Genomic DNA, 11,781 nt, shown 5'->3' on the forward strand with positions numbered 1-11,781 from the left:
GACCTACTGACCGACTGACCAGTCAACCAACTGACTGACAGATTGATTGACTAACTGATGGATTGGCTGACTGACTGACCATCCAACCAACTGATTGACTGACTGATGGACCAACCAACTGACTGACAAACCGATTGTCTGACCCACCCACGGACTGACCAACCAACCAACGAATGGATGGAATGAGCAATTAACTGATCAACTAATCTGCTCACCAACCTATTACATATTGTCATATTTTAGGGCTAATCTTGCACAAATAAAGTCACATATTGATTATTCCTACTTGTAATTTTAAGGGAGAGGGACGATTTGATGGAAACCCTCACAAGCCAGAACTCTGCCATGGCAAAGGCTCGACAGAGAGAACTCGATGCCTACACACAAGTGAAAAAGAGTTGTGAGATGGCTGAACAAGCTCAGTTACAGAAAGCCGAAGTAAGTATGCAACTTACCAGAGAAATGTAAGGGGCATGCATCCCCCTGAACTAACGGTATAGACCCGTAGGTTGGACGTTTTTTTTTTAGGGCAACATGGGTGGTGTTCGCGACTATTGCGTCGTCTCACAGCTGTGAGTCCAACGGATCGAGTCGCTGTTTCAAGCCCTGTCGTCATCACATGTGAATTGAGTTTGTTTGATGTGTTGTTCCCTCCTATGCTACGAGGGTTTTCTCCAGGTTCTCCAGTTTCTTCCCACCGTAAAAATCATTATGTGAGTTGAGCGTTGTGTGCATAGAATATTAAATGCAGTGGTAGTGCATGTAAGCGTAAAGTTTCCCTAATTAGTGCGAAAGCGCTAGAATGACTAGACACTTAAATAAAGTGATTTATTTATTTATTTTCATCTTCAAACCATGTGTTATTTCTTAGAGTATTATTTCTTTGTTTAACGCTTATGAATGAAAAAACACATGAATATGGATACAACTCAAACAAAGAATCTTATTCTTAATAGAATGACTAATTGGAAATAGTTAAACAATAGGTCCAAGTCAAAAGGGTGTATTGACTCTGTGTTTTCTTCTGTAGGCAATCATTCAAGTCCAACAGCTCAGGCAAGAACTACAACAGCAAAAGGATCGATACGACAAGTATGTAACCAGTGCAAAGGAACATGCTGCGAAGGATCAAGAGACAACTAAGTCTGATTACCTGAAACAGATGGATGCACTCAATAGCAAGGTAGGATAATATTGGATTACTATTAGGGAATCAATGAGACCCTACCAGAATTTGCTTGAGTGACCACTATATAATAGATCCAAGTTGAGGATGGACTAGATAAAATTAACATAGTCAATGGATGAACACATTAAGTCAACCTTGACTTCAACTCATTTTTGGTAGTCACTAGAGCAAATTTGAGGAACCCAATGTGTGAGAATTGTTAGTTATGTTCAAGTTCTCGAGACTGTTTCGAAATCTGTATTAAAATAGAGTTGAAGTCAAAAGGCTGAAATCTGGTATATTAATGTGTATTCTTTATTCATTATCATACTTTATGTTATTTGAATAGGTTAAACAGGCAAATGAGGAACGTGCAGCAATGGAAAACCAACTAGAAAGAGCCACTAGAGAAAAAGTAAGCTACTTGTAACTTGGATGATATTAGTTCTGTGCATTCGTCTCTAATAAAATAAATTTAAACTAATTTCTAAATATTTACTTATTTGTTTTTTTGTTTTTGTTTTTGTTTTTATTTTTTCCCCAAAAGGTTGCACTATTATCAGAGTTAGAACAAGCTAAGGCTCAGATCCTGGCCAATGCTGCTGATGTATCCAAGGTAATTCCCATCTGTACGTAAAAGCTACATTAGGCTGTCTAGGTTTGCCATCAAGTAACTATGACAATATGATTTGTTTAGGTTGGTCAGGATAAGATAAACGAGCTCACAGAAACTCAGGTGAAGCTTTCGTTAGCAACACAAGAAATCTCATCACTCAAATCTGCATTGCAGACGTCTAACAGACAACGTGAACAGGTAATGGTCGGCCCTGCCTTCATTTCGCATGCTTTCACACCGTTGAGGTGCACTACTGCTGTACCTGCGGTGGAGATTTGCGATAACAGTGTACATGTTTTTCCTCTCGCAATATTTGTTTTGAGTGACTCTTGAACTTGCCCATCCACCACCACCTTCACCCACCCTTCTCACCCTACTCCTCCCCCCAACCCTCATACTGTCATTACAGCCCCCCTGCATACTGTCGCCCTACCCCTTCCCCAACCCACATATGGTCATTGCCCTCCCCCTGCATATTGTCGCTTTTAGATAATTTTTTAATATTTTATCGACAGGAGAAAACACGCTTTACAACAGAGATGGGAGAATTGCGTCGTCGCCTGGAGGAAGCTGAAAGAGGTTGGATGGATAACAAGGAAGAATGTCGTAGACTGACAGAAAAACTAGACAATGCTGAAAGAGATGTAAGCTTATTTTATTGAATTCGGTAACTTGAAAAATTGAAACGCGGGAAAGAGGGGGAAGTTGAAGAACTAACAAGACTTTAACAAATCTCATATAGCCTACGTCGACTCAAACAATGGTTAAGACGTCAAGTTTTATCATACCCTGAGACAGCGTCTGGGCTGATCAAAGTCAGTACAATGCTAACTCTCTGATTGAATCGGAATTTAGCGCGTTTGGTTTTAGCTTGCGGTGCATGGGAGGAAAACCGGAAAATCGGGAGAAAAACCTTCGAATCAAGGGCAAGCCCTTACCATTGCTCACCTGTGATCCTGAGTCAAGGGTTGGACTGCACGTAGGCTAGTTTTTTAAAGAGAAGCTAAAGCCGTGTATTTTCTTTGAAGGTAAAACTGGAGAGAAAATGAACCCTAAGGTTTCTCCACATTCAACTTCTTTTATTTTATTTTCTTCCAGGTTAAAATGGTCACTGCAGCGCGGATAAAAACAGAAGAAGCAAGGACTAACGATGTCACGAGCATCCGACAACAAGCACACAAGAGAGAACAACACATGTCTGCCCTGCTGCAAGAAGCAGAGAAGAGACACGGTGAGTCAACTAGGGAAGAAATACAAGCTCTATTAAAGCAGAGGTGATAGATAAGAGGGATAGACACAAGAGGGAGAAACTCCTGGGTGAGGATATAGAAGAACGTACGCATTGATTGGACTAAGGAGGGGTTCCGGGTGGCAGTTGGAACAGACCTAGGGGTAAGAGAGACAGAGGGGGCGAAGAAGGAGAGTACGTTAGTAGTCTATGGACCAGTAGAGGGGAGGACAAACGAATTATAGTTATGTATTTTGGGTAGGGAGAGAGGGTAAATTGCTATATGTATTGTTCATCGATAAACCATGTCATGTAAACCAAGTATACACATAACAGGATGAAGAGAGAAAAAGGGGAAAATGTTCCCTAGAAATGCAAACTTTTCAATTTCCAAATCCATCAATTTTGTTTTCAATTGAAATTATTCAACTATTACTTGCAAAAGTCGGTAAACGATGTTACTTAATATTCGAGCCACTTTTATTGTTTGAGTGCATCCGTAACAAATGTATCCTCACTGACCAGCACAAGTACGTGTTGAGCTCGAACACATGTTGGAATCTCAGCTCCAAATATCAGATGACTTGAAAGAAGAATGTAAAAAACTTACCCAGCAGCTGCAAGACATTTCAGTCAAGTCAAGGTCAGTATTCTATGCTAATATACCCTTTATTAATCAGTAGACCCTAATTCCATTGTATTTGTGTGTGTGTGTGTGTCTATTTGACTATTACACGTTGACTAGTATTTTTATTTCACGGGTTAAATGCCTTCACTCTACTTTGTTGTATCTTAGCCGTTGTCTTTGATGTCGCCTGCTTATTGATATAAGCGAGCTTCTTTTTGGGGTGATAGTGACAGTAAGAAATTAATTGCCACCAAATAAAAACCATTAAGCAGTGGCAATTTTATTTTATTTCAGTTCATAGATTAGCGTTTGCGCTAAATAATGATTTTTCACGCGAAGAGGGAGGTCCTTGCAGATTGACAGGCTCAGTTAGTGAAGCAACACCATATGCGGTTTATCTAAATATGTAGCCAAAAAGTGTTTCGGCTCCCCTTGTGCATCATCCAAGTTTGGCGTTAAAACATTGAAGGCAGGTGCGCACACGTCTATTAGTCTTGCTGGAGGGAAGTCGTTAACCCGTGAAATAGATATTAGACTAATACACTTTAGTAGATTCCAATATCATTATTTTCTTTTGTGTCAAGTTGACTATTGCACGTTAGTATTTTTTGTTTTATGGATCAAATGCCTTCCGGTGTATTTTGTTGTAGGCTAAACTTAATTCCACAAAATGAGGTATGAGAATTTCTGGAAAAAATTCCTCTGTTTAGTTCTCATAGATGTTGTTTCGTTATAGGGCTGAGATGAAAGAAATTATGAAAGAAAATGAAAGAAAGAAGGCTGAAATAGCGAACCTGACGAGCAAATCTAAAGAACTCGAGAATAGAGTCCAACACAAAGATAAACAATTGAATAAGATGACCAGTAAAATATCAACGCTTGAGAACTATATCAAGAAGTACACACAGCAGGTAAGATGGTGGGACCTACAGGGAAGGACTGAAGTCCCCCTCGTCGGAAATTATTTTCCTCCCTTGTCGGGGATTATTTTCCCCCTTTGTCGGGGATTATTTTTCTCCTTTGTCGGGGATTATTTTCCCCCTTGTCGGGGATTATTTTTCCCCCTTGTCGGGGATTATTTTTCCCCCTTGTCGGGGATTATTTTTTCCCCCTGTCGGGGATTATTTTTCCCCTTGTCGGGGATTATTCCCCCCTTGTCGGGGATTATTTTTCCCCTTGTCGGGGATTATTTCCCCGCTTGTCGGGGATTATTTTTCCCCTTGTCGGGGATTATTTCTCCCCCTTGTCAGGGATTATTTCCCCCCTTGTCGGGGATTATTTTTCCCCTTGTCGGGGATTATTTCCCCGCTTGTCGGGGATTATTTTTCCCCTTGTCGGGGATTATTTCTCCCCCTTGTCAGGGATTATTTCCCCCCTTGTCGGGGATTATTTTTCCCCTTGTCGGGGATTATATTCTAAATAAATTTGCCTTTGCTTACCCCAAGTTGGTTTGTCTAGGGCGTGGCTATATTTGTTATTTTCCCCTTAAATCTACTTTCCTTTTCCGAATTCCCTGTATCCATTCCTAAAGAATCTTGGTGACAATATTATTGTTTTGAATTTTTACTTTCAATAATCGACAGCATACATTTTTCTGCTTACCCCTGACTTTACTCTCTGAAAAATATATCCGATTATACTTCCAGCTTTATCGGTGCTTCTTTTTAATATTAATCCTCCAAGATTTTCCTCTGTCTTTTACCTGACCCCCCTGATTTCCAGTTACAATGAATTTCAACCTAATCTTAAATTATTACGGTCCTTGGATCCTTAATCTGGGTGGAAGGGGGTTACTCCTCACGCAAAAGTGATCAGTGTTTCCTGCTTCGGCCTCTCTTCTCTTCTCTTATTCTTGCATTAAGTTTACAATGCTATTGTTTACGTTTTGGTAGATCTACGAATTGCTTGTAAAACAGAATACACTAATGAAAGACAGACAGAATATGACCAGAGAGGTTGATTACTGGAGACAACAATTACTCGCGTCACGAAAACTAGATGACGTGACACCTACTGACACAGAAAGTAACGCAAGTGTGGCGGATAACATAGATTCGTAGCTCTGATTGGTTGGTATTTGAATGTTGTTTTTATGAGTCTGATTTTTAAACAGGAGTCGAAAAATCTTTTATATGATTTTCTCATGATGAACTTACAAGGAAAATAGTTCAATAGCGATCTATCACGACCCTCAAATATTTTTATATATTTCTAATACATTTTATTAGTTGTTTTTAATGTTTTAACACATGCTTTTTACCGGCATGTTTTAAGGTATTTAAACTAGGTAAAAATTCTATGAGATTCATTTATATTACTCAATACACCCAATGAGTAATTGATAATATAGTTGAACATATTTTTAATTGATCCTGAATTAAGCATGTTTTTTTTAAAAAAAGGCATGCATTTGAAATGGATCCGGCCAAGATATGTCGTATTTTAGTCTTTTTACCAGAGATCTTAGTTTCAAATAAAAGACAAAAAATGTGACCACACCTATCTATACCATGCCAGAATCTAGGCACGAAGCAAAGTCGAATCTTATTCTGCGCCGCACTGTGAGACTGGTAGCGTGGTTATCCTGTTTCTGAGCACAGAACCATTTTACGCACTAGTTCTGAAGCATGCAGCAAATGTAAACACGCCGTAATTCCAATGAAAATATAAATTTGTATATCTTGAAAATACAACGACGCGCGATATTTCTTGTAGACCGTAGTCGTTGTCACATATTCTTAAAGTGTTTTACAGATTATATACTACTAGCACTTTGAACTGCGAACTCACTCATACCCTAAAACCATACCTTGTGTGGATAATCACTTCTGCGACTGAAGAACAAACGTTTGAAATAACATACATCATGCGATCATACACTGTACGTTGTGGTGTGCGGTCCCAAGAAACATTTACACTCCGCCGTATCTGCGCGTGGTGGTTCCAAGATGGTCCTCTAGCCCTGCGCGGCAAGTCACATCGGAATCCATCAAAGCGATTTTGCAAACATGTTGCGCTTTACTTCTCTAGTTCTACGAAAACTCGGCCTCCATCTAGTCGTCTGAAAAAAAGATTTACTTAAATATATATGAAGAGTGGAAAAGGGAGTGAAAGTATAGGCTGGAAGGGGAAGGGTAATAGACAAAGCACGACGAGGTTGGGATGGATTAAGGGATTGGAAAAATAGTAACAGTACACGGGTAGAATATAACGGAACATCCTTAAGGTCGCTCGTAGATTTTCCGATCCATGCTTCTGATTTGAAGTGGATGGCTTTTCTTTAGCTTGATCGAATTTAGATTTCATCAAACGCGCATTGCGTATTCATGATTTCTCTTTGCATTTTCCAAATTGATTATATTTCAAACACTCATCTGCTTAGAAATACTGTTCTTACGAATCATATTCTACTTGAGTGATATTAATTAGGGCATGCACCGACCCGACGGTAGTGCAGAAGGCAGAAATGGCTGTTATCAAAAACCGTAACGATTGTAGACCTTCCAGCAGAGCATTTTGTCTTCTGTATAGTGTGATATCCATTTTTAGTATTTCGAAGATATGCCATGATGACTGCTATTTTCCTGTCGCCTTTCGGCTAGTTTATTGACAGAAAAGAAAACTATTGCATAACAAAAGAAAATTAATAAATATGTCTTTTTGAGTACTTATGAACTTTAATATAAATATTCTTCAAGCGTGGGTAAGATTCAGATAAGAGCTAAGAATAGCCACAATTATGATTAGTCTTAAAAGGTGACTAATAGCCTAAAATTGTACTTCCTAATATCGTCGAGTACGGTAGGTATTGAATATTATATCGTGGGGGCGTTATCCAGTGGGGTTCTTGGGTGTTCGTGATCTCAACCCTAAACATGGGTTTTCCTACTGTCCTTAGTTATCGTTGCTGTGTTATTAGACTGGAAAAAACATTATTTGGCTGACCAACGGTGATTGGTCCGAGCTATTGTCTGTCTCTCTGAGTAGGATATTTGTAATGAGCATGAACAATGTAAGTTAGAGGAGAGGAGGGTAGGTTAGTAGGTGACCTGCAGTGAGGTTAGTTTGTAATCGACTACGACCCCCCCCCCTCGACCACCCATAATAAATTCCAAATTGCCCTTGAAAAGTCGGTATTACCATCGATGCCTTATCCGCAATGAGGGTCTCAAAGTATTCGATCATGTCGTTGCTTTTGATTTTTTCATTCTGTGCTGTTTTATAGATTTGATTTCCATTGAGTAAGCTTCTGTGCGGAAAGAAAGCCATTAGGGATCCTATGACGAGAAGGATTGAGGGCCAACCAGGGGCTGTTGGCCTTGCGGATGGGCCGCTCCAAATTATAGGAACAACTGAGAAAAATTCCTGAAAAAATTCATAAACAAAGGAGGGGAGAGGGAGGGGTGTGGTGGTTGCAAACCAAGGCTGCTCCTTTAGAGTTAGGTAAATAGAACTAATTTGGATTTTTTTTTTTTTTTTTTTGAAAAAAAAACTGAAAGGACGTGTATAGGATCTCTATATGGCAGGCAATGGTGCAGCAGAGTCTTCGAACATGTATTGTAACACTGAAATAACGATATTACCTAAATATCATGTGACTCCCCTCCCCCACCAACCAGAGGATCAGTTCATCGCATTAACGCGTCTAACTCAGTATCATATTCACGAGTAGATCGTGTTTTAAAAAAAATTTACGTCTCTATGATTTCTATAAATATTAACGATATCGGATAATTATGTGTATTTCCGAAATCGCACAAGGACGATCAGGAATCGGATCGTTCTTCTCCCAACAGACACGGAAGTTTTGGTGCTGCTGTTGACACGAATCGTGAGAGAAAGAAACGTTGGGCTGATCGTGAGTGATCATATCTTACCGTGTTATCGCTCTGAAAGTAGGGCTTAGAACATGGAAGGTGGAACCGACTACTACTAGGTAACACACCAGGCCATGTTTTGTTAGAGCGCGGCCATCTTTGGCTTGCGTTTATTATGACACCCTGCCCTTTAAGACTATAGGTTATTGTCAATAATTGACATATCGAAACACAATATCTGTTTAGATCATTACATGCATGGCAGTATGGTCACGCTACGTCATGACCACATCTCCTTTTCAGCCAATCAAGGGTGAGATTATGCTTGTCCCAATCCAATTATTAGATCCTGGACAGTAACAAGTCACCGATATCTCTATCCAAACATCGTTTTTCTCGGGTAATAATACAAAATCTAACCAACCACATCGATTTACTAAAGTGACACCTAAAAGGTTATGGTATAATCCGACTACTACATTATACTCTTAACGGCTGGACTAGAATTAATATTGGGAGAGCCAGATATAGATAATATTGGTTAGACAAGAGTTGGAAAGACTCTTCTGTGGGACATTTTTGTATAGTCTCCTGACCCGTAAGCGGTCTGGTCACGATGAGTGATAGAGACCTTCGTAGGCAGAATTACTCCAACTTGCACCCAGATACAACGCTGCTTTGTATTGTCATCGTGCACTTCAAGATGGGCGCAGTTTGTATTGTCTAGTTGTATCTACTGTGTTGGTGACATCAGCCGTGTATCAAGTCTATCATGTGACAAAGAGAACCTAGCCGAGAATTAAGGTAAATTGGTTTAGTTTATACGGTCTTGATGATTATTATTTTTTGCTGGTCCCTTTATCGGTAACGCATAAAAAGATGGTGGAGTTAGTTCTGATCAGTTCTTTTGATTTCAAGTGGTTTTTGCGGACCGCATCAAATTGAATTTATTCCTCTCTAGCTTCATTAATGATAAAGCAGCCCCAATTCATAGTGTTGTCGGATTACAAAGTCAAAATGATAGAGCGGATGGCTGTACATGGACTCTCCAGGCCTAGTGTTCCTAACTCCCTCCCATTTAGGGTAGAATTAATAAAAAAAAGACCCCCCTCCCTTGCCGTTCCTTATGAGGAGAAGGGAGATCAAGGGCAGATTAACTGATGATGATTGATCCATTGTTTCCCGAATGCAAGGTTACTTTTCCATACTTTCATCTAGTCTACCTTTATTGGAAAAAACTTTGAGTGTGCCCAAAGTGACCCCTCTGGGGTACTTCTAAAGAAAAACAGATCGAACAAATATTCTGTCTCCTTTCACTACTAGCCATGCTCACACGGCTAAAGATAAGAGGTTATTTTGAATATTAGTGGACGTGTAGAAGGATGATTGATGGGAATAATTGAAGACGATAATGACGGGAATGAGGATGTAGAAGGGCTCTTGAGGGAAGGGTGGGGGGGCGGTACTTGCCTTCCCCAAGAATAGAGGGGGTTGGCACAGAAAGCCACTGACGAGGAGGACAACGATAAGTTAAGTTTCCGTTTTCTTCTTCTTTGTAGCGACAAGTAGGAAAAGAGTCAGTTCAGTCGGTCTGCAGCACTTTCATTCTAGAATATTGAGCCATGAAAACAAAGTGCCAAACACAGGCTAAAACACGAAGAACGCAAAACAAGGAAATAAGAGAAGATTGAACTGGTACTCAGGGGAAGCAAGCGTACTCTTACCTGACTAGACGATCGTGCGGTCTAACATTTGATACAACGGTTTCTATGGATGTAGTCAGGGACGCAAGGGGCTCACTGACCTCATTACTGTTTTTTCTGATACGCTCAGTTGCGAAGACCTGCGGAATAGAGAAAGTGAGATCTTAAAGGTATTTGGAAAGTAACATCATCCTCTGATGTATTCATAAGATACACAGCGAGATTAAAAGTGTTAAAAGCTTCCATGCTCCTGTCAGAGCAACAATTATGAACATTCCAGAGTTGTATCACTAGATATCTTCGTACCGTCCATTTTGGTCTAGCTTCAATGAAAAGTTTGAAACCCCCACAGTGGATTTGCCAATAGGCCCTTTGCAGCTAAACGGTCACATGTATTTATTTGAAGACTTTATAGAGACGAAGAAAGTATGTATGTATGTATGTCTGTAATGGAGAGCCACTCTTTAGCACTTGTAAAGAATCGAATGAAACGAATGTTCCACCAAGTGTGTTACGAAATGCAGTCTTAGTACGATCTCTCGAAACAGGGTTATAGAACCGGGTGGTTTGCTCACCAGTATAATTCAACCATGGGCATCAAGCGGTCATTCATTTGCTCTCAGTGATATCTCATCAGCACGTGGGGGCTTACTGAGCTGCAAAGGGCCTATTGTAGTGTATACACTGACGTCTACCCACCGTAAATTTAGTCTCATACATTAGAGCCATATTCCCTACCACTTTCAAGGGTTGTCTAGTGGTATGCTCGTTATTGGAGCTATGATTATAACTAATAATTAATACTAATTCAAATTTATGTCAGCGCAAGTTCGAGAAGCTCGTGGGGCTTGCTTACGACAATAATAACTTTGTTCGTTCAAAAGGTGGTACTAAGGAAGACTGGGGAGATAGAAAGAGAGTGGGATCCCAAACACTGATACTCAAACATGCTGGTGACATCAAGTCATTGCAACAATTCCAAACTGCAGTCGATAACTTCGAAAAAAAAAAAAGAAACTAAAAGTAAAGTATTAGAGTACTAGCTGGTGGATGTAAATGATGTAAACCTAATTCACGGACTCTTTAAAAACCCCAGTGTATGCGGGCTTAGCCTCATTTGAGGTCGGTTAAACAAAAGCAGAAAATTAGAAATAAAACAAAACAAGCAAACTCTGGACTTCGCGTCTAAGCACACATTTACACTGTAGTTTTTTTAAGAGTCGTAGATAGTACCTCAAATGATTAAAACTATCTATTTATAACAAAACCCTAATTTCAATATATGAGGGTATATGTATGGTTTGGATAGACGCAATGTTGGAGGAATAGAACAAAAATTCGTCCTTTTATACCTCAATAATCCTACATAAACTCAAGTATTTAATTGTGCGATGTTGGCGCTAGCAAATATTTGGATGCAAATAAAACTTGTTATGGCACTATAATGGTATTTTTTATGAAAAAAAATTTGTTTCGATTATAAAAAAACACTTATAGGATTGGTCCCGCCATTAGGCAGATATTGAAGTCTCACGTCGTATGTAATTGCTCTTTGTAATATATAACACTGGGGGCCTTGTTTTTGTTATTCTTGGGGACGCTGCAGTGTGATGATTGCGAA

General features: G+C 39.7%; 1 protein-coding gene across 1 annotated transcript in view; it reads left to right on the forward strand.

Annotated features, from left to right (window-relative positions):
- Positions 1–5,905, forward strand: part of LOC148904930 (serologically defined colon cancer antigen 8-like) — a 35,598-nt gene extending 29,693 nt beyond the window's left edge. Inside the window, exons 12-21 of the mRNA XM_089040839.1 lie at positions 300–438; positions 1,031–1,183; positions 1,518–1,583; positions 1,716–1,784; positions 1,866–1,982; positions 2,300–2,428; positions 2,883–3,015; positions 3,538–3,655; positions 4,377–4,551; positions 5,533–5,905. Coding sequence (XP_088896965.1) covers positions 300–438; positions 1,031–1,183; positions 1,518–1,583; positions 1,716–1,784; positions 1,866–1,982; positions 2,300–2,428; positions 2,883–3,015; positions 3,538–3,655; positions 4,377–4,551; positions 5,533–5,700 — 1,267 coding nt within the window. The 3' untranslated portion in view covers positions 5,701–5,905. The remainder of the gene's footprint in view (positions 1–299; positions 439–1,030; positions 1,184–1,517; positions 1,584–1,715; positions 1,785–1,865; positions 1,983–2,299; positions 2,429–2,882; positions 3,016–3,537; positions 3,656–4,376; positions 4,552–5,532) is intronic.
- Positions 5,906–11,781: the final 5,876 nt, after the last annotated feature.

This window comes from Actinia tenebrosa, unplaced genomic scaffold (genome assembly GCF_029948245.1).
Source record: "Actinia tenebrosa isolate PJP-AT-01 unplaced genomic scaffold, QUT_ActTen_1.0 PGA_scaffold8__29_contigs__length_14323225, whole genome shotgun sequence".
NCBI lineage: Eukaryota > Metazoa > Cnidaria > Anthozoa > Actiniaria > Actiniidae > Actinia > Actinia tenebrosa.